General features: G+C 45.3%; 1 protein-coding gene across 2 annotated transcripts in view; it reads right to left on the minus strand.

The window, feature by feature from the left end:
• The window catches only part of LOC147702694 (proteinase-activated receptor 3-like), a 78,736-nt gene extending 58,284 nt beyond the window's left edge, over positions 1-20,452 (minus strand). Inside the window, exon 1 of one of the 2 annotated variants that reach the window (XM_086931358.1) lies at positions 20,106-20,452. In XM_086931358.1, coding sequence (XP_086787484.1) covers positions 20,106-20,208 — 103 coding nt within the window. In that variant the 5' untranslated portion in view covers positions 20,209-20,452. The remainder of the gene's footprint in view (positions 1-20,105) is intronic. The other variant, XM_086931359.1, reaches the window with a different exon arrangement.
• Positions 20,453-23,697: the final 3,245 nt, after the last annotated feature.

Consider the following 23,697-nt stretch of genomic DNA (forward strand, 5'->3'; position numbering starts at 1 on the left):
GTATAATGTGGTGCAGGGGTTTAAAAAGTGACGCATCTACCTAGATGCGTCACTTTTTAAATATGGCGCAACAAGGCGCATTTTGTACGCTGCTGGTACGTCACAAAAAGTGACGCACCAGCGGCGCAAAACTGACGCAAGGCCTCATAAATAAGGGCCGTGATTCTTAAGGATACTTTGCCAAATCTATGGACAAATACCGTAATTTGGAGAATTCAGTGGGCAAGTTGTCTATAGCAGAATGGTGGACTGTCAATCCCACCTAAAGATTTTTTTTAAAGTTGAGTTGAGAAGGAGAGGGCCAGAATGTTCTAGGGACGAGGATCTAAATCAATGTGTTCATTATGAGAATGTTAAGTATGCTATTTAAATGTATACAGCCATAACACCACCATTGTATGCCAGCTTCAGATGATTCAGACATACATTTTTTGTTTTTTTATTGTTATTACTGCTTGTTGCTTGTAGTGTCTTGCGAATTAGAAATAATGGTACCATTGTGGCTCTAGATGGACTGCATAGAACTGTAACGTTAAGCGTTAAGGTGGGCCACACTGAGAGATGGTTTAGAATGTTGAGTTTGCAGTTACATGCAGAAGGATGCAGAAGTGTATTAATTGCTAATCTCTGTGTGTGGCATACTCCTTTGGGGGTACTCTGGCTGGGGAGGACGCTACAACTGGTGACGAGTTAGGGGATAAGTAACCTGAGGATCGAAAGTGCGCTCCCAGAGAGTTTGCCGTGGTCCAAGCAAACTGTTCATGCATGCCATGTGTGTTGCAGTTGAAGTAAGGAACTAACGCTTAACGAATGTGGAGTCAAAGCGCAACTCCAGCCACCGTAAAGAAGTTAAAGGTTATTAAACCATTGCAAAGAAATCCTTGTATCGATGACCAAGGACCTGCTTGTCAGATCATATGTAAAGGTACTGCGCTCTTCAATACAGTGACATGTAATCCCGAGCATGAACGCTAAAGTCATATACAACCAGATTTTCTAAGAGCAACTATTGATAATCACAAAGTGCAAGATAATATTACAGTGAGAAAGTAGTGAAGACAAAGTGCATGCAAAGATACACTGAAGGGTAAAACAATTATTTACTCACCAGAACCTGAGTAAAGTGAGCCGGTACACCCTCAGTGCCAGGAGCCATAACCAAGGTCAAGAACAGGTGTTGTGTTTGACAAGAGCACAACCAACACCACAGTCTCCAAATATCTTCGGAATAATGAAATGTTTTAAAGGGCAGAGAAGGAAATCACATTTCTTGCTATCATTAAAGATGATCCCAAGGCCAGCACGTTGCAAGGGCTCGCTGAGTCACATAATCCAAGCCATAGTGATCCACATGCAGTGTCAGTAAGTTCCACACTGGTCTACAACACTGCCACTTTCCTAAACGACCACCACCATTCGATACTGCCAAAGAGCAAAATATTGGTGATGGATGGACTGTTTGGATAGAGACATTTGATGATTTCATTGATGCACTTGAAGAAACTGATAAAAAGATTATCAAGTATCTTAAAAATCTTGCTGGTGATGGTGTAAAAGAAGTCATTAGAAATTGCTGCTAACCAATGAAGAAGTCACATATTCTCAGACTAAAGAAGTGCTGAATTTTAAGTGTAATCCAACGCAAAATGTTGATTATGAAAGTTACATCTTCAACCAGGAACACCAGAAAGCTGGTGAAACCACTGATGAATTTCTGGAGAGACTGGGCACACTCATCAGACATTGTAAATTCAAGTCATTTAATGATGAAGAAGCTAAGCGTCTGAGAGTTATTGATGGATTGTTAGATCTGGGGGTCTCTAGTTGGCAGAGGTAGGTACCAATGTCCAAATAGGGAACCTTGCTTCTAATCAGGGTAAGGGGGATACACTCTTTAGATAACCCTTGCTCACCCCTTGGTAGCTTGGCACGAGCAACAGGCTTATCAAAGGCAATGTGTAAAGTATTTGTACCAACACCCACAGTAACACAGTAAAAACACCACAAATTGACTCCACACCAGTTTAGAAAAATAAAGTATCATTATCTAAACTACACAAGACCAAAATGACAAAAATCCAACATACAGAGTTCTAGGGTTTGCGTCAAAATAATCCACAGTTGCGTCAGTTTTAGCCCAAAGTACCTGTAGATGTGACAAAAGTTTTTTATTTTTTATTTTGTTATCCTTTATTGCATATTACACAATTATACATAGCCATTCGCCTACAACCCTGGGGCCAGCAGCGTGACATCTGGAATATGTAAACACATCTAATAAGCCAATATCCCAAGGAGCAGGCAGCGTACATTGATAAAGAATAAAAGGATAACAAATATGCACACAAAAAAACAACAAAAACTTGACAAAAGCTCCATAAACAATACGTTTTAGCCTACGTCCATACCCTGCTGTCAAATTGCTCATATAGGGCTGTGTTGATGCTTAGAAATAACCACACTGAGGGGTACCATATAAATAGGGCCACTCAAACTCCGACCCGGTCCTCCCACCCTCCCGGAACCTCAACAGCAGGGGAGTGACAACTAAGCGAGTTACGATAATACACTCAAGAGGGCCCCTGCCCGAGTGCAAAACCTGGTGCAGGTCAATCTGTGTCAGTATGCGTAGCGTCGCCTGGAACCGTGGTATTGGTGTTTGTGGTGTCCGAGTTTTGGGCAAGTAAATAGGCCGTGTAAAGACCCCAAACATTCTTGGGCCTGCTCCTGGGAGGAAGCAATTCACTTAAGTTCTCAGTTGGTGTGCTGCAATATAGCATGTTATGTGACCACTGTGTGACTGTGAGCAAGGGGCCTTTCGACCAGCACACTGCAACCCGCTCTTGGCCATAAGGAGAGCCATATCCACTAGCCTGCGCATTGACTTGGGTAGTTGTTTAGTAAACCCCAGAAGAGCGAGAGCCGGGTCCGGGGCTAGCTCTGTGTCCACTATGTTCCCCAACTCATGAAATATAGCTTCCCAATATGCATACACTCCCGGACACTGCCAGGGCAGATGCAGGAAATCTGCCAGTTGTGTTCTACATATATCTCAGACTTACGTAATCCATACCTGTGCAATTGTTCTGATGTGTAGTACACCCTGTTAACATACTTGAAGTTATTCAGCCTGGGTCTACTGTGGGAGGAGATACGCCCTGTGCTGGTGCAACAATAAATCCACATGGCATTGTCTATTTCCCATTGCAGGTCACGTTATCAGGCTAGGCTGGCCTTAGTATAATGATGTGCCCGGTGGGACATACCCAATTTGTATATATTAGTGACCATTTTCCGGGGTGACTGAGCTCTGATTATGTAGGTCAACTCTGGCACCTCAGGGGGTTCCTGTAGCTCTTCTCCTAAAATACCACCCGGTGCTCTCCGCACTTTATGACATTGAAACCGCTTGATTCCGGTCCAGGGAAGGCATGGTTTGGCAGTTCGGGCTGGACTGTTCCAATGAGGCACAGGGTCAAACTGATTTGCATATGGCCATGTCTGAACTGGGGTGGTGTGGAGTGCAAAAAAACGATGGATTTAGGCCCAGATCTCTGTACTGGGGTGAATGTATGACATTGTTCTGCATTCTGTCCAATTGAAACCGCTGCAGCATAGTACTAGCTATCGAAGGGGTCTCTACTTCTTCCCAAGTCTTAACCACACCGTCTTGGAACAAGTCACCAGTCGTCATTATGTTCAGATGTTGTATTGCCTGAATGACCCCTCTGTCTCTGCATGGGGCCAGCCAACGCGCCCAGTCTATGGGCATGTCCGGGGAATAAAGCAGCGTCCCCGCCTGTATCTTCAAAATGTTATGCCATGCGTGCTGAGTGGTATTTAGCGAGTCAAGAATCCCCGTCCTACGGTCAGCGGGCTTGAATAGCGTGGCCGGCAGAGACAGGGGAGCTGCAAAAACACCCTCCATATGTAGAAACGGTATATCAGATGTGCCATGCATCCAATAATAAGCTTGGGCAGCGTTATAATATACATGTAAATCTGGCGGGCCTAACCCCCCAAGTGATATGGCAAAGTAAGTATCCGGCAATTCACCCTCACCTGTTTACCCGCTCAAGCCAGTTTGATGAGTAGAGTATTAACTCTCCGGAAGAAGGAAGAGGGTAAAACAATAGGAATATTCATGAAAAGGAACAAAAATCTCGGCAGAACCACCATCTTCATGATAGAGACTCTACCAAATAAAGACTATGAGTTAGAAAAGGGGTAAGCCCTCAAAACTGGAAGACCTGGGTTATTTCGTAAGTACAAGAAAAAAGTAGTCCGAGTTGAGTAGAAATATTTTACACTTATTTTACATTACTATATAGTTGTAACCACCACACTTATAATTCACAATTAATATGCTTGGCGCAATAAGGGTAAGGTATGCAGTGTTAGGAGATGAATTGTATTTACTCCACATACAAGTGCATTCGATGTGCTTGTCACTGCATACATTTACTTACAAAAGTCATCTGCATCAATGTAATTGTAAAATCATTGCATGATTGGTGCTCTCAGTGCAAAGAGAAAAGGGAGTGAAGGGTTTGTGCGGGACGAGGTAAAGGTGGTGTGACAATGTTGCATCACACTCAAATCATAACGCCTTTACAATTAAGGTAATAACAATGTTCCCGCAATACATCGCACATAGGTAAGATTAGATCATTCTTTTTTTCTATGGTGTATAGGGTTGGGCGCAGTCTACGTTTCGACCCCGAAAGCGTTAAAGGGTTAGTCTTCCCTCATGTTGGGGTCTTCATCAGGACAAAGAAGAGAGCATATAAAATGACGGACGGCGAGTCTTGCGTCACGTTTAGGGCTCGGTCGTGCTCCTTCTCATTTTGCAAATTGGTGTCTTTAGATGTAGTGTAGTGTGCTGTCTGATGCAGCTTTGCTCTGCGCAAGAAAGATGTGTGGCGCACAGTGAAGCCAATTATACGAGAAATACCGACAACCTACAATACATCTAAAGACACCAATTTGCAAAATGAGAAGGAGCACGACCGGGCCCTAGACGTGACGCAAGACTCGCCCTCCGTCATTTTATATGCTCTCTTCTTTGTCCTGATGAAGACCCCAACATGAGGGAAGACTAACCCTTTAACGCTTTCGGGGTCGAAACATAGACTGCGCCCAACCCTACACACCATAGAAAAAAAGAATGATCTAATCTTACCTATGTGCGATGTATTGCGGGAACATTGTTATTACCTTAATTGTAAAGGCGTTATGATTTAAATGTGATGCAACATTGTCACACCACCTTTACCTCGTCCCTCACAAACCCTTCACTCCCTTTTCTCTTTGCACTGAGAGCACCAATCATGCAATGATTTTACAATTACATTGATGCAGATGACTTTTTAGGTAAATGTATGCAGTGACAAGCACATCGAATGCACTTGTATGTGGAATAAATACAATTCATCTCCTAACACTGCATACCTTACCCTTATTGCGCCAAGCATATTAATTGTGAATTATAAGTGTGGTGGTTACAACTATATAGTAATGTAAAATAAGTGTAAAATATTTCTACTCAACTCGGACTACTTTTTTCTTGTACCTACCAAATAAAGACAGCGGTAATTGAATCCAGGTTTCCACATCATCCTCCAGCTTACTGACCGTGGTGCTGTAATTTTCTCTGAACACAATCTCCTAGTACATGTGCAATTGGACTCCGAGATATCATATAGCATCCGTGGTCCATTGCAGCGGGTAGTCCGGCTCGAAGGGTAGTGTGGCTGGGGTGATCGGAAACATCAGGGATTTAGGCCAGTTGACATGCAGATCCGACAGTGCACCAAAATGCACCACCTCTCTGAGTACAGAGGAATTCTTGCTTTCTGGCTCACGGACATATAACAGTGTGTCATCCACGTATGTAGAAACTATGATGTTATAGTTTGGAAAGCAGACACCCTTGTGGCTATGATACTCTCGCAGTGCACAAGCCAGCGGCTCCGCCACCAAGGCGTATAAAATAGGGGAAAGCGGGAAGCCCTGCCTCATGCCTCTGGATATCATGATGGAATCCGTCACTAAGTCGCCAACTTTGATTCGTACCAAGGGAGAGTTATAAAGTACGCCAATCAGTTGGAGAAATACTGTGCCCAGTCCCATCCAAGTAAGAACTTGTCACATGAATGGCCATTCGACGGAGTCGAAGGCCTTGTCCATATCAAGGAAGACCGCAACTGATTTAGTATTTGGGTTGGTATGTTGGAACGTGCCGGCACAGACTTCTTGGGAGTGTCAAGAACTAGTAATATGGGAGATTGATCAGAAAGTGTACGAGGAAGTACTAAGCATTCCCGAATGTGTCCCATAAGTGGCGACAAAATCAACCAATAATCTATGCGAGTGTGCAGATTATGATAAGCAGAGTAGTGAGTACATCCCCCCTCATCTGGATATCTAACTCGCCATACATCACAAAGATCCATGCTCAGCAGCGCACTCTCAAGTGCTCTAGCTGCTGCAGAAGGTCGTCTCTAGCGGTCCCCCGATCTATCCAGATATTTTTCCCTGATTAGATTACAATCCCCACCCCATAGATATCAGGCCTCTGGAAGCCTTGAGGTGGTGCGAGCAAGGGAAGTAAAAAACTCCTGGCAATCATAATTGGGGCCATAAACGTTGACAACAATGATATCCATTCCTTTCCCTCGACATCTGGAGAGCACAAATTGACCATCTCTGTCTGATTCCAGTTGGACCATTGTGATAGCCGACTTGGGATTAGCCCACGTCAGTACCCCTCTGGCATGTGTGGTGAATCCTGAGACTGAGATATTATTCAACAGTCCTCTACTACGCAACACTGCACTATTCAATGGTAAATGGCTCTCCTGTAGCAAGGCAATGTCAATGCTCTGTCTAGTGAGATAGTTCAGGACCCTACGCAACTTACGATAATCATTAAGACCCCGCACATTCCATGTAAGGGCACATATCGAACCAGGGCCTACTGGCGTACTTGCATCATCCCCACCCCACATTGTGCATAGTAGAGTGGGAAATGTTCTTCAACACAGGCAACAGGTTAGCAAAAAGTACTACGTAGACATACTGACAAGGAGCTGCAAACAACTGCAAAAACCCAACTTCCCCTACTGCCCAGCCACCCCCCACCTACAACTGACCTCCCCCAACTCGGTCTTGACTCACCCCCCAATAACCCCACATCACCCACCCTCTTCCCCCCTCCAAAATAATTATCAACCCCTTTGCGTGATGAACTAGTGGGTGGATGTAGCTCAACTCGTTAGAAATAACAATGAAAGAACCAACATGAAACAGCCCACCCCATACATTGTCAGTAATTAGATGTGCATTCCCACAGGATCAGTGTACCAGGCCTTAACGAGCCCCTAGCACTAAATGGATGATTGACTCACAATGACCACTGTGTGTCTGTTAGTGGAGCTGCAATGACCCTTAGCCTTAATTCAGACGATGAGACCCTCCACTCTGCACTTCCCTGCCCCACCTGTCAATTGTAAACGCCCTCTCCCAGACCTGCATCTAATAGTCCCCCCAACGGCTCTGCGGGATAGACCAAGCCCAGCCACAGCCCTCTTCCACCACCCAGTGATCTTAAGAATAGGCAGCTATCATCCGCTGTACAAAAACCCATCTGCAGTGTTACAATACCACCCGCATCCCTTGCCCCTCCAACCAATTGAGCACACTTATCGCCCAGTTGCCAGGCCTCATAGCTAGTCTTGCTCTTCTAAGGGTCCCCCAGCAGCCTCGTCCAGGAGCTGCCGTTCCGGGGTATTGCGCTTCTCCTTGGACCAATCTTTCAAGGCCTTCTGCAGGGCCTTTGGGTCGGTGAACATGTGGAAGTGGCCCTGCTTGTTGACCCTCACATTTTCCAGATACAACATAGCGTAATGTATGCCCATGTCATGCAGCTGTTTTTTCATGGGGACAAGCTGTCGATGCGCCTCCTGTACTCAAATTGTGAAGTCAGGGAACAACGATATCTCCAAGCCTTCATAGTTCAGCGAACCCTTTTCCCGGGTCAGCCACAGAGCAACATCTCTGTCTCTGTTTTGCAATAATCTGATGTGGAGACGCTCCGGGGGGCGGACGCGGAACCAGGGAGTGATGCGCCCTCTCGACCATGCACATGGCGGAAAAGACCCAGTCGCCAAGCAACGTGACCAGCAATTTCTCAATGAAGTGTTCCATGTTGCCTGTCGATGTGGACTTCAGCAGACCAGTGATTTGGAGATTGCAATGACGAGAGCGGGCCTCCAAGTCCTCCGTTTTGTCCTGAAGAACACGCAGTACTCTTCCCAGTTGCTTATGGTCCGAGTCCAACGTGGTGTGTGCCTCCTCTACCTCCGTCAATCTCCGTTCTGACATGTCTAGTCGCTCTGCTTATTTGTCTAGGTGTTCCCCCATTCTGTCTATACGGTAGGAGAGAGGATACATCTTCGTACCCAGTGACGCAATACCACTTTGCAGGCTTTTTTCCATTGCAATTAACATTCCCTGAATGTCTATGCTAGGCTAGTCGGGCACAGGGGCAGACTGAGACCTTTCAGCGCCATCTGCAGTGGCATTATGCGATTTCGATCGCTTCTGTTCGAACAAGAACTTGGGCTAAGCTCTGTCCACTCTGCCCATGGTGCTAGTCGATGGCGACACCCCGACAGGGCACCCCCGGCGATCAGACTCAAGGGCACTCACTCCAAAGGACCACCTGGGTATGGGGGGACCACCTCCCAGGCAAACCCGCTCCGCAATCAGCCAGCCCTGTAGTGATGTCAGGGGCACCCAACTCACGCCTGTTATGGGGACCACTCTTATGCCCCGGTATCACGGGACCAACTTGCCTCCCGAACTAGGCTCTCTCAGTTCACTCTCTCTGCATCATCAGGCTTTGCCACAAGCGTGCTCAGGCGCAAGACCAGGGGTCCGTCTTCAGAGAATGAGGGGGTAATCAGCAAAGAGCAGGCAGACACTATTCCAGCTAACGTGCAACACAAGACTGCAGCCAGCACGCACAGCGCGCCCAAAAGCACCACTCCTAAGCAGGCGCTGCCGCCGTAGGGCTCACAAAGCAAACTCCTCTGCACCAGAGCCCACACCAGAGCCCGCACCACAGTCCGTAAGCGACCAGTACCTCTTCATGCAGGCGATCCCCAATGTACATGCCGTCAGGCTCCCCAGCCCACCACAACTGTGTAACACTCCATTGCCACTTCCTCGCTAAAAACAGAGGCCCTAGGGGGTAGGAATCCTCTCCGGTGCACAGGGACCAAGCGGGTTAATCAGGGGTCCCAATCTTCAAATCTGCAGCTGTGGTGGAACTTCTCCACACGGAGATTGGATCGTCGAAAAAATGGCTGCGAGTCGGAGCTGTGCGTCGCGGTAATGGCCACAGCTCTGTGACCGCCCATACAAATCCGGGAGACAGCGGGTCCTCCCCGTGTTTACCAGCACGGCAATCGGCACTTCAATGTGCACCCCCAGGCACGGTGACAACTCCGGACATGAAGGGGTGGTCTCACCAGCAGTCTTTACTGTTGCGCTGTGTGGCAAACCGCTCCGCGGCTCCCCAGTGGTACGCCAAGCGGCAGGTACCGCCTCCTCCTCCACTGTTGCTCCGGGATCTGAGCCTAGCCTGGCACGTTTCTCCGCCGCCCCCCGGTGTCGCAGGTCATGGGCCACCAGGGACCGGAGTTAGGTCATTCAGCCAAGGATAGAATCAGGAGCTCAGGCCACCGAAGGGAACATGCAAGGCGCCACGGGAATGCCGGATGTATGAAAGGATCCTTTAACAATGCACGGAGCTAAGGGCTCAAGCGGCCATCACGGTTGCGTGCTAGCTCCGGCCCTAGATGCGACAAAAGTTCCTAGCGACGGCTGCAGCATCGAAAAACAAGTGATGCTTCACTCCTGAGACCCTGGGGAGGCGATGCGACAACTCCGCTGCACGCAGCGGGCGTGTTGCGATGAATCCAGTCTGTATGGGGAGCAATACGATACCTTGTATGCCTTCCGGGTTGCAGGTTCTCTGGTAGAAAGCGTCTCGCACAGGCATGATGTGACGATCTTTGGGGCGGTGATGGTCTTTGGTGCAGAGGTGATGCGCGGTAAAGGGTTGATCCTCCTCTGCCGTGGACCCTCGATGCAATGGCGTTGGACTCTGCGACGATGTTCGCAGTGACGGGATGCGGTCCACAAGCAAGCGGTGTGACGGTTCTCACAGCGGTGACAGGCTCTGCGACGATATTCGCAGTGACAGGAATCTTCCCGAACTGGGGCGAAGCGCTCTGAAAGTGAACGATGCGTCGGTTCTTGTAGCGGCAACAAGCGTTGCAACGATCTGCGCGGCGACGGGAATTCTCTCGCACTGTCGACGATGCACTCTGCAAGAGAGCGATGCGTGCAAAATTATAGATCTTCCTGTTCTTCTTCTTTTCCAGCTCGCCAAACAGCAGGCAACAACCTCCAGAGGCCCCACATATGGATCAAGCACTCTAGGCAGGTCAGAACTCACACAGCAGAGTTCAGGGGGGAATCTGGGGGTGAAGTCCTTTTGTGCCTGGGATTTCTTAACAGGAGGCCAGCTCTTCTCAGGCTCTTGGAGATCGCTTCAAGCAAGGGAACACAGCAAAAGCAAAAGTCCTTCCCCTCTCCTTGGCAGAATAGAAACTGCAGGTCAGCCTACAACACACAGCAGGACAGTCCTTCCTCTTCAGTCTTCTAGCTTTTCTCCTTGGCAGAGGTTCCTTCTTGATTCCAGGATGATCTAAAGTTCTGGGGTCTGGGTATCCCTTTTTATACCAATATTTTCTTTGCTCTCTGAAGGCAGAGAGGCCTTTGCCTAGTCCAAACCAGTTCTGGTCAATCCTGGAGCACTCTGTTTACATGACTCCTTCATTCCTTTGAGAGAGAGGGGCAGGGTCGTTAGACATTCAGCAGGAGATGGAGCCACCATTATGGAAGGAAGGCACAGCCCTATTCAGGCCCAAGTGCTATCCCCTCCCACCACTCAAGATGCAGATGGAGCTATTCAGCCCAGTGCTGACTCATCCAGCCTCCTGGAGCCACCCCAGCCCCTGTCACTCACAAACTAAAATTAATTCTTAAAGTGCACAAGTTCTCAGTTTGATGGCAGGAATGATATAGCTAAGCACAGCATTACACATTTTGAACGATGATTAACTTTGTAGACAGATCAGCCTATCCTCATAGGAAGTAAAGTGCTTATTCAAAAGAATTAGACATAGAAAGAGCAATCTAAAAGTTTAATAAAAAGTGTGAAAAAGCATAAAGTGTGCAGTGGATTGGGCGGCAACAGAGTCACAATGACAACTTAGGAGGGAAGCAAACCAGGTGGTCACTCACTGTTCCAGATACATACAAGACTTTGCCACTGTAAGTGCTCCATTGAGAGGCTTAACAAGAAAATATTTTTCATTTAATTGGTCACATGAATGTGAGAAAAGTTGTAAGAAAATTAAACAAGCCATTGCGAACACCACTGAAACTACGTATTTCAATCCAAAGCTTCATACAATCCAAAGCGTCATACAGAGAATGTTGTTGATGCTATCCCAGTTAGGTAAGACGCTATCCTTGCCCAGCACAGTGGACTCCTGAATGCTCAAAGGCATATTGTGGCCTATGCAAGTAGGAGTTTGTTCCAAACAGAAGGTGCTTACTCACAACCTGAGAACAGAAGCTTAGCTGTGGTTTGGGCTTATGAGCATTTACATGTATTCCTGTATGGAAAACTTTTTACGATGGTAACTGACCATCAAGCTTTACTGATTAGATTTTAAAAATCATACGGCCAAAATGCCTCCTTGCATTCAACCAGGGGGACCATGATTACAAGAGTATGATTATACCACTGTGGATCATCCAGGGAAGGATCAGAACCCTGCTGACAACTTTTCCAGAGTGCCTATGCAAGGTCATGGTACTCCATCCAAGACTGCTGAAGCCTGTATCGATTTCATCGTAAAATCCAACACACCAGCTGCCATTTCGTTAGCCCAAATTATGACTGCCACAAGCCATGATAATGATATGTTAATGCTGATGAATATAATTATGCATCAGTCATGGAACCAATACAATCAACGGCTCACCAGTGATGATGAATACCAAAATGTTAAGGATGAACTGTCCATAATTCAGGAAGGAGTTTACGAGAGTCGAGAATTCAGAGAGTCTGAGACAGAAAATAATTGAGGTTGACCATTAAGGACATCTCAGAATTGTTGCCACAAAACATGCTCTCTGCAACTGAGTTTGGTTTCTTTACCTTGATGACAGGGTTGAAAAGGAATAAAAGGCCTGTCATTTATGCAACTGCCTTTCTAGAAATGTTATTCACCATGCCTTTAACATGTCATAACTTCCAAATCATTCATGGGAAATAATAGCCATTGACCTTTTCGGTCCCCTTTGACCATCATCTATTGGTGGCTATGGAGGAATACTCACGATTTCCACTAATTAAAGATATTACATCCTTAACTCAAGAACGAGTCATTGAACAACTACAGGGCGTCTTTGTGACATGGGGTGTTCCAGCCATAGTGAAGTCTGATAATGGGCCTGGATTTCAATAGTTGAGAGTTCAGAGATTTCTTGGAGCATTTGAAAATAAAGCATCAAGGGCCAGATGTATCAAGATACCGTTTTGCGAATCCTAAATAGCGTTTTTTTGCGAATCGCTATTTAGAATTCGCAAAACGGTATGTATGTACAAAATCGCTATTTTTTAGCGAATCCTTACTATTCTTTATTTGCGAATTCGCAATTTGCGAATTCGCAAATAAAGAATGATTTCCAATGCATTCCTATGAATGATAGTGCAATAATTCTCAAATTGCGAATTCGCAATTTGCTAATCGCAATTTGAGAATTATTTCAAGGGTGCAGGGGTGTCTCAAAGACATCCTGCTGCACCCCTGAAATCTACATGTGTGTGCATGTGGCACACATACATGCCCTATGGGCATGTATGTGTGTCAAATACCACCCTCACAAATGCCAAATAGGGCATTATTAAAAGAAATCGCAAATTACCACCAACTACAAGTTGGTGGTAAATTGCAATTTGTTAACACAAATTCGCAATTCAAAAATGTTTCATACATATCAATTAAGGAATCGCAAAATTTGCGATTCCTTAAATGCTATGGCAAAATAAGGAATCGCAAATTATTGCGATTCCTTAAATTGCGATTTTTTGATACATAGGAATAAATGCAAAAAGGCCGTTTGCGAGTCGCAAAGGCCAAAATTCTGCGAATTTCGGCCTTTGCGAGTCGCAAAAGCCTTGATACATCTGGCCCCAAAAGAGCACAGCTCTGTGGCCACAATTCAACAGAATTGTTGAGTGTTTTCATGGGTATGCTAAAGAAGGCAGTGCAGCATGCCACTCTTGAGAAACTTGATTTGAAAACTATATTGACCTCTACCTTGAGTGCTTATTGTTCGCTACCCCACTCGACCACAGGTGAGTGTCCTGTGACTTTGATGTCTGGGAGAGCAATGAATACCAAGTTACCTCAATGGACCAATCAGAGAAAGAAAGATGAGACAACAAGTCATGGGAAGAACTTGGTTAACAAAGAAAAGATTAAAGTGTATGCTGACAAAAGACAACATGCCTAGATCAAGTGTTTTAAGAGAGGAGATCCAGTGCTTGTACGACAAATGCAGTAAAAGAAAATCTGATACTAATTTTGATGCAAAACTTTCCCAAGTGGTATCTACTATGGGACACATGGTGACTGCCCAGCACCCGAGGGAAGTCTATTACCCGAGACTCTTCTCATTTCAGACACTTGACCAATCGTTCCTCAGATCTAATAGTTGAACGAGACTGGGTCTGAAACATCAGCAAATGCTGTTGTTTCTCCACCATTTATGCAAATCCTGGACATTGGTGACAACACCTCCCTGAACAAGATCAGGTCAAACAATCAAAGCTGCCAAAAATAATGATTGAAGAGATTTGAATGTATATGTCTATCTATCTAAATGTTTTGTAGAAATTGTACATTTCTATTTAACTAAGGGGGGAGATGTAGTGTCTTACAAATTAGAAATAATGGTACTCTTGTGACTCCAAATGGACTCCTCAGAACTGTGATGTAAATGTTAGAGTAGAATGCTCTTAAGTCTAGTTTAGAATGCTGAGTTCACAGATACACACTGAAGAATAAAGACGTGTATTACGAAGCTTTGTGTGTGGCATAGTCCTTTGTGTGTATCCAGGCTAGGGAGGATGCTACATTGCTGATATATGTTTAGCTTGAATCACAGCAACTTTTCAATGTTCTGCCACCCGTGTAGGGATATATTATTTATTTCTGAGAGAATACTGCCTGTTTATAGAGACTGGCTTCCATAATTTTTAGGACAAAGCATGTCTGGTTTGCTAACGACATCTTGGGAACATTCGGATAGCTTCCCTGGGAATGCATTGCACCCATTGCTTACCATTGGCTTTTTGATTTGTAACTCACATTTTCTTGCTGTCTACTTGCTGGCTTTATTTGGTTTAGGCTATCCAGCATGTGTTCGTCCCTTCCCTTGACCAAATATTATTTACAGTATACTTTTGGGTGCTGCCTTTTTGTAAACAGGAATTTCAATGTTCATCTTATCTTGTAACATTTGTTGTACATTCATGAGTCAAATCTAACTGAAGTAAATATTTCAAAATCTGCTTCCTTGAAAAGGAGGACTCTGCGACATCTACGGTGTTTGGGATTCTGTGCATTCTCATCAACTCATGTAGTTTCTAGTTCTGCAGTGGTAAACCCAAGGAATTTTACCTCTGTAGATGGTTTGATACTCACTACTATGAGCAGTTACCATCTATTAGGTAACAATGAGAAATATGTGTATACCTTATACCATGGGCACAAAGTATTCTATGAAGCACTTACAAGAGTTAACTTGTCTAGCAGATCTACAGCTTCACACATAACACATCCTTCCACCATTTCTTCAATTTCTCCTGTATGCAGGAACCTACCTATTCTTCACAGTACGGTCTTGGTCTCTAACATGCCTTGGTGGTTTTCAAGTGGTACTTCCAGCATTCCTTACATAGCATTACTTGGACTGGCCGAAATTTCAAACGCAATAGTAGATCCTCCTCAGTCATTGATAATTCATCGCAAACATTGGACAAGACCTGCTGATGATAGGTGATGTAGGCCTGTTCCAGTTCTTACTCACTAGCTGTTTCCATGCACTTCTACACTGTGCATCAATACATTCTGTAGAAATTGATCACTGGTAGGACAGGCAAGAGAAATTTCAAAAGACATACTTTTCTAACTATTTTAAAATTATTAAGCTGGTAAATGAGAGTGGTGAGTCAATTCATAGGGCATCACTAGTAAATCATTTCATAGGAGGTCAGAGTGCATTGGGGCCCACATTGTCATGATGCCACCTTCTATTCAAATCCTTTTTCTGCCTGTTGCTATCTTGCCTCTAGATAGTCCAGCTGTCATTCGTAAAGACTGAGAGCCTCATTCATGAGTCCCCTTGCGGCATGGGAACTTCACTTATTTGACGTTCCGGTGGCCTAATGTGCCCAGGTATATTTACGAGCCACGTAAAGCCACTTTACGTGGCTTTTCATGGCCTGGTAAAAATGTGCCCCTTTCACGCAGAACACTGCGTTACAGGGGTGTTTCCAAGGGTGTTGCTGTGGGTGTTCCCACCCAACACCCATGGAATCTGACACATTGCCAGATTCGGTACAAAAGGGGGTGGTGATGGACGGAGCATCTGAATCAATCAAACACTCACACCCAGTCAAAAGATCCATCACCACCCCCTTTTGTACCACATTCCCAGATTGACAAGATATTGTAAACCTGGGAATGAATCCGAATCTAACGCCACCCCAGGGGTGGCATTAGGGAGGCGCAAATGTTTTCATTTCTCTTCGCTTTTTCTTTTTCTATGTGTGCTGCATTCTGCAGCACACATAGTTAGAGGAAATCGGCTAAATTGATTGATTTTGTGCAGGAAGGAATCCCTTCCTGCACAAAATCAATCACCCCTACAACGCATACATCCTTGGACCATGGCGCTTGCGTTGGCGCATGGCAGTCCATTGTGCGCCAGCACTGCGGAAAAGGACAGGAATGAGCCATATCACATAAGTACAGTGCATTCCTGCCCTTTTGTTTTGATGTAGGGCAGCGCAGCAAGATTCCTTGCAGCACTGCCCTACGCCCTGATTTATCTCGCATCCATGCTTTGGTATCACTCACTCTTCCATCCTACACCAGCGAAAAGAAGAACCCATTTCCGCGTACAGTCACTCGCTGTGTGACATGCTGGCCTGGGCACCGAACTCAACAAAAATCTTCCTAAGTCCCGAAAAATCCTTACGTGTAACAGAAGTGATTTGGAACAGGAGAACACATTGGCTGCTAGAAAAACTTGTTTGCTCCCGCCTTGTTGTGCAAGCTTAAATATGAAGCAAAAGTGTGTTTGTTGATTTTTTCCCAGTACTTTGCCACGCCACAGCACACGTGCGATCTGTGCAACAGCTTCGCCTAATATTAGTTCCCCTTCTGTTCTTTCTTCTCGGATGTTGACATTTCCATACTTGCTGGGGTGTCCTTGAGTAATTGATGACTAGGCCTTTATTAGAGATTTCAGAAATCACCTAAATAAAGATTTGCGTATTACGGCTCGCGGGAATGGGGATGGGGACTGTATGCCACACACTTAGGCATGAGAGTGTTTAGCTCAAAAGCAAAGGCTGATGAGGGAAACTCAGGGGCATATTTACAAGCCCCTATCGCCATGGGAACATCACTTTTTATGCGACGTCTCCAAAGCGATAGGGGCTTTGCCTTATTTGCAAGGCAGCATTAAGCCACACAACGTGACTTAACGCTGCCTTATAAATAAGGCCACCTTTCACGCTATGGTTAGCGTGAAAGGGGTGGGCAGTTGGTGTTGCGGTGGGCATTCAACTGCAACACCCATTGATTTTGACACTGCTCCCTATTTACAAGGGCAACGTAAATAGTAGGCAGCGCCAAAATTTAGACCAGGGAAAACCTGGTCTTAACTTGGCGAAACGAGGAGAAATACTTAATTTCTCCTCATTTTTGCTTTTTCCACGTGTGCTGCCTAGTGCAGCACACACTGACAAAGCAAAACGCCTTGGATTGTTTATGTTCAGGAAGGTGACCCATCCTGCACATAAACAATCTTTAAAAAAAGTACACTTTGTAACTTCTATTTGTGCTGCATTAAGCAGCACACATAGAAGTGAAAAAACGGCATTTCAAGATTGTTTATGTGCAGGAAGGGAGACCTTCCTGCACATAAACAATCTTCCACTTCACACAGACACCCTTACACTATGATGCAAGGGTGCCTGTGTTGGCGCTACACTGCTAAGTGGATTCAAGTAGATACAAGCTAGCCTGGCTGATGAAGGTTAATACCCAGAAACCGGTCCCAGGATGCTTGTTTCTGGTCCAGGGAGGACCTGGCATGGCAGTTCGGTCTGGACTGTTCCCATGAGGCACAGGGTCAAGACTGATTTGCATATGGCTGGGTCTAAACTGGGGTGGCATGGTGAGCAAAAGAACGATTGGATTTAACCCAGATCTCTTGACTGGGCGTGAATGTATGATTTATTCAGCATTCCGTCCATCATTAGTTTGTGTAGGACACTGCTAAGTGTAGCACCAGGTCAAGGGGAAAGGCAGGGGTGCACCATATTCTTGTAAAAATGGTGCAGCCCTGCGTTTCAGAAGTGGTGTAGTGTGTCGTTAAGACAAGGAGGCTAATGACACTATCCGCCACTTCTCTTGTAAATATCCCCCTCGGGCCTCATTTATGTGTTTTTGCCGTAGAGTCGCACAGCAGGCCTTCCTGTTGTGCTGGCCTATGGCAAAAAAAGGCCAGGAATGCGCTGTATCAATGAGATACGGAACATTCTTGTCCTTTTCCCCTGTGCCGGCGCAAACAACCCTTTCAAAATTCTTCCCTCATGTATCCCACCCAAACCTCTTTTTACTGCTACGCTGTCCTTAATCCTTTTTTAGAGACTTTTCACTCTTCCATCTCATCTTTTTACTCATCCCAAACCTCATCTTACTACTATGTTCTCCCAAATAACACTACCTAGAACAGTGATACTCATGTACAGCCCAAGGGCCTCATGTGACCCTCCTGACCATTACATGTGGCCCCTGAGCAGCAGCAGCACTGGGCTGCTGTCTACTCGACTCCGCACTAACAAAAACATTTTTAAATATGCAGCAAGCACTTATTTAAAGGTTAATTGCAGTTAAACACAAGGAAGTAATTAGGCTGTTAACTTTAGGAACACCATTATTTTTAGAGACAGCAAACATGTAAAAATATGATAGTCTTTTCAAAATTCAAAAAGTGTACAACCTGAATCTGTAGAACCCTTTCACCTTAATAAATCAATTTATAATATTGCATTCAGAAGTCTTTTTTTGAAACATGGTTTTTAGACATGAATTTAGAAACATTCATGCTCTCTCCTCCCGCCCCCACCCTGAGAAACAATTCCATTAGTGAATACATCCAAGCACAGGAGATGGTTTTGTACAGCACACATACTGAAGTCATGTATTTCGAGGTCCTTTTATATGTGATAACGAAGACAGAAGGAGGGAAATTGAAATAAAACAGTTGCCCAGGGTCACACAATTTGATCAAGTGGAGAAGCCAGGATTAATCCCAGGTTTTCTGGTTTCACATTGCGCAATTGAGTTCAGCCAGTAGCTATACATGCTTCACTTCCTCTACACCCACTTTACACACATCCCTCCCCTCGGTCACACCAAAGACCAAAATTTGCGGCCCCTGGGAAAATGTTTGTGAGTACCCATGCTCCAGACTCTTCCCTCTTCTAACCCTTCATTATCCTTTTCAATCCAACTAACAGACTCACATGTCCACCACTCACATTAACGCATATTTCCCTATACTAATCCACCACTAATCCTTTTTGTATTCCGGAGTAGCATGCTATTCGCCAAAAAGTGTTTAGACGCCTCATCAGGGATAGTAAGCGCTTCATAAATACAATTACAATTACTGTTGCTGCCTGTGCTGTAACAGTTTTTTGTATGTAAGTTAAGCTTGCACTAATGCTGATTAAGCAGCTCCTGCATATTGGCTGCTCTCCTTTCCGAGAATCAATGTGCAAGGGGTGCAGGTGCTTTCTTATTTTCGAATTTAAAGGGCCTATCTGGGTGTCATCACCTAGATACCAATGCAGTGGAAGGAAACCAAGGTACAGAGCTTGTTAGCACTTCACAAATACTTCAGAGAAACTTCGATTTGGAGGCAAGCTTTTGACGTTGTTCAATCCTAGTATATAAGAGACATGCATGCACTATAAAAATGTCAGATGAGACTAATTACAATGATAATAATTTAAAACGCCCTTACTAATTTGTTTTTTTATTTGATGGTCAGTATTTATAGCACTGCTTACCCCCAAGAAGGGTGTCAGAGCTCTTTACATCACACACATACATTATACATTGACAATAAATCATACATGTGTATGAATCATTGTACAGGAAATGAGGTTTACCAGGGGCAGGAGTCGCATATCGTCCGTAATGAGTGGCATTATATGTTAAGAGTGCATGGCAAGAAGAAACACTAAGTCAGCATTTGAAACGTAACACAGGGCTTGGGTTGTCTGTACTAATAAGGCTGTATTAGTGCCCAAAGAAATACAGGTTCGAAGCCTTCTAGTAACTGATTGAGAAGAAATATGGCTCTAAAACCAACACCTTGCAGTTTTCATGCAGCTTCTTGATGTCAGAGTACAGAGCTCACTGCCCAATACTAGAAGGACTGCAGTTTAGGAACTTCAAGTAACTTACCGTTATTATTCCCTGCGAGTCTCTGGCACAAAGATCTCTGAAGCAGATGCCTTAACCTCATATGCAGCCTTTGTATCCAAGTAAGCCAGAACAAATGTACTGTCACATTTGCCCTTGTTGTCTATTTCCCTATGGCAGAGGTTTTTTTAAGTGTAAAGTAGCCTCCACGGAGGTACGTACCTGGTGAACAGCCGTGCACCTGGCAGCAACCGTGCACGATCAGCCAGTAGATGGCGGTGTAGAGAGCTGTGGTGAAACTGCAGAGTGGTCCCTGGGATGCCATCTCTTCCTGCCTCCCTATTCAAGGTCGCGATTAACCAGGGCTGGTGTCTCGAAGATCGGAAGCACCTTGTAGAAGAACTGAGAGCATCTGAAAAAACCACCAGCCTCTTCTCTCTCTCGATAGACTCCGCCAGGAAGAACACGTCAGTCCCACGCCACGGCCTTCACGTCATGACTCTGCAGCACCGCGCAGCAGGGTTATATATCATGTTTAACCTGGGTCGGAAAACATTCAGCGTCTTCACTTCCTCACAGACAGCACACTCTGGTTTCAGACTTGAGGACAGCGAGAAACCACCTCGGAGTCACATGAGCTGCGCTTGTTCCACATACAGCTAAAATGGGCGCTGACGAAGCTTATATTAGGGCCTTTAGAACAGCCATGCGTTACCGCTGTTGGTTTAGCTTGAACCCACAGCGCCCGATGTTCATCTTGTGGAAACCTCAAGTTAATTGTATCTTAGTCGGGTGTACAGGGGTAGAAGTGGTCAGGGACTATTGGGAACAACGATTTCAAGTTTTTTTGTTTTGTAATGAGATTTTCAATACTTTGACATTTTTTTAGAGTTGATCCGGACTCGCACCTGCCGAAGCCTGAGAGGAATAGAGGGGGGTCCCAAGCTGCACTGTGTGAATGAGGAGGAGTGCATAGGCAGTTAAAGAAGCAATATGTACCCCTATCGTCCCCTGCTGCCAGGGAACCACCTTTCTGAATGAGGTGTTCAAGGTGGGGTGATCAGCACATCTCTAGTCCACTCACTGGCACGGGCGGAGCCTGCAATGTTGTCATGGAGATGGAGCATTTCTGAAATCACATGAGTAACGTTAATTCATTCATTGCAGTCTCTCAACAGCCTGCTCCCTGTGTTCCAGATCAGTTAGATTTACTGCTGTATATCCCATATCTCAGTAGCAGAAGAGGGATTTTTGTTCTGCTTCATTTTGAAATGTATTTAACACCATTCCATGCCACACAAATGACCCAGTTACTTACCTGTTATCTTGATTACTTTGAGTTCTAGCCTGTCTTGCGCGTCCTTATCTCTGGAGTGACTGCTCCTGTGGACAGAACATTCACACAAAAAAACAAATTAAACATTTTCCCATCCCTCCAATATGGCTGGCCTCCCTGCCTACTGTCCCATGATTCTAATAAAACGGACACACCCATCCCAACTTCTTGTAATCCCAAACCATTGGCCTTCTTTACAGCTGATAGACTACAGGATGGGAAACTCGAACTGTTACGAGGAGGACCAGAACTTGTGGGTTACGAAGATTGGTGGTTAGTAACCAGGTCATTTCCTCCTTGTTCGGCTTCCTTGTCCCAGTCCTTACTTCTGAAGCTGATTACCAAGCAGAGGGATCTGCTTTCACATACTACCCACAGGCAACCGAGAGGCTGGGCATACATTTGTTTATGTGAATAATGCTTCTGAACTTGCCACACAAGATCCAACAGCAGTAGATGCATTTCCGTACAAATGAAGTCTGTAATGTCTCAATGTGGGTGCGGGGGGAGGACAGAGGGGTCAGGGGGGGAGCGTGCTGCTGCATTGCAAATGTCAACCATTTAAACTTCCTCCAGTGCTGGCCAGGAAGCTGCAGTTAATCTTCTAGATCTTACTTGAATTGACATGTTAACGTCTAACCATGTTTTTCATATCCCATTACAATGTGTTGTTTTAATCATCTCCTTCAGGAGCTATACAGATGATCGTAGAACCTTTCAGTGAAACTCCGCATGTTACAAACTGAAAGTCTGACTTCCTAAATGTCACTGTTTTTACGAAATAGATCTTCAGTGTCCTGTCTATATCCAGAGTATGGAACCACTCTTTCTCTGGAGAGGGCACATGAACCAGAAGGATTTAGGGGCATAAATAGGTAGGCTTTGAGATTCGCAAACCGCCGTAATTCGCAGAATTACTGGTGTTTGCGAACGTAAAAGAGTGTGATGCTATGTAGGTAAGAAATGTTCCATGCAAAATTGCTAATCGCAAAATTTGCGATTAGCAATTTTGCGAGTAATGGGTTCTGCGAATAAATATGCAAATTCTCAAGCTGCGTATCAGTATTTGCGAAAATCGCAAATATCGTCATGCAAAAAGCGAATTCGCAATTTCCAATGTAGGAAAAAATCGCAAATAGCGAATTTAAGAAAATCGCAATTTTGCACTTCTCAATTACCATCAAACTCTGGCCAGGTGGTAACCCGGTGCAACCTATTTAAAGTGGCCCATGATGCATCAGTGGCTTCTCACAATGGCTGGGCTTTATGTTATAGCCAGGAGGCTGCGCATCCGACAGGCTGAAGATAGAAGGAGACGCCAGGAGAGGATCTACAGGACAGGCATCACCCTCTTCCAACGCACTGAGGAGGACATCCATGTGCACTACAGGCTGCATCCAGACAGTATTCTTGAGCTGATAGAGGAGCTGATACCCAAGCTTGAGCACCCCACATACAGGGCCCACACACATACAGGTGTTGTGCTCACTGCACCTCCTAGCATCAGGGAGTTTTCAGGGGGTAATTGCTGCAGTGGGAGGGGTGTCCCAGAGCACACATTCGTCTTTCTTCCATGCTTTCCTCAATGCTATGATGCAGAGGATGCATAACCACATCACATTTCCAGACACACAGCAGGAACTAGACCAAACCAAACAGGATTTTTATCAAATTGCCCGATTTCCCCACGTGATTGGCTGTGTAGACGGAACACATGTCGCACTGTCCCCCCCATCACACAATGAGTATGTTTTTAGAAACAGAAATTCATACCATTCAATTAACATCCAGGTAGTCTACAATGCCAAAAATCTCATCACCGATATCGTATCAAAATTTCCAGGAAGCACTCATGATTCCTTCATTTTTAGAAACTGCTTTACATCGCAGACTTACAAATGGCAATTTTGGAGAGGGATACCTGCTAGCTAATTTCATGGCACACACAAACAGTAGTATGAAATGTTTCAACTTGCAGCATCTCACTAAACATCAAAATTCTCCTTCCATGCAGGAGACAGTGCATATGCTGTGCGTGACTACATTCTCACACCCTACCTAAATCCAACCACAGCTGCTGAGCGGAGATAAAACACTGCCCACAGAGCCACCAGAGCCACCATCGAGAGAACCTTTGGAATCCTCAAAAGCTGTTTCCGCTGCCTCCACAAGAGTGGAGGCTCTCTACAGTACAGTCCAGAGACGTGTTGCAAGATAGTGGTGGCCTGCGCTATGCTACACAATATTGCTATCAAGAAGGGCACCCCAGTGGATCTGACTGCCTCTGACACATCCGATGAGGAGGAACCAGCCCCCCAACGCAGACGTGCAGGAAGAGCTGGGGCAGCTGCTGGGCGCATGAGAAGTGATGCCATCACACAGAACTACTTCTAGGTAAGAGAAAAAACCACAATGACCAATGTTGTTGTTTAAAAAAAGTTTACTTCCTTATATGCAGGAAATGCAATGCCACACAGT

Source organism: Lissotriton vulgaris, chromosome 7 (genome assembly GCF_964263255.1).
Source record: "Lissotriton vulgaris chromosome 7, aLisVul1.2, whole genome shotgun sequence".
Classification (NCBI taxonomy): domain Eukaryota; kingdom Metazoa; phylum Chordata; class Amphibia; order Caudata; family Salamandridae; genus Lissotriton; species Lissotriton vulgaris.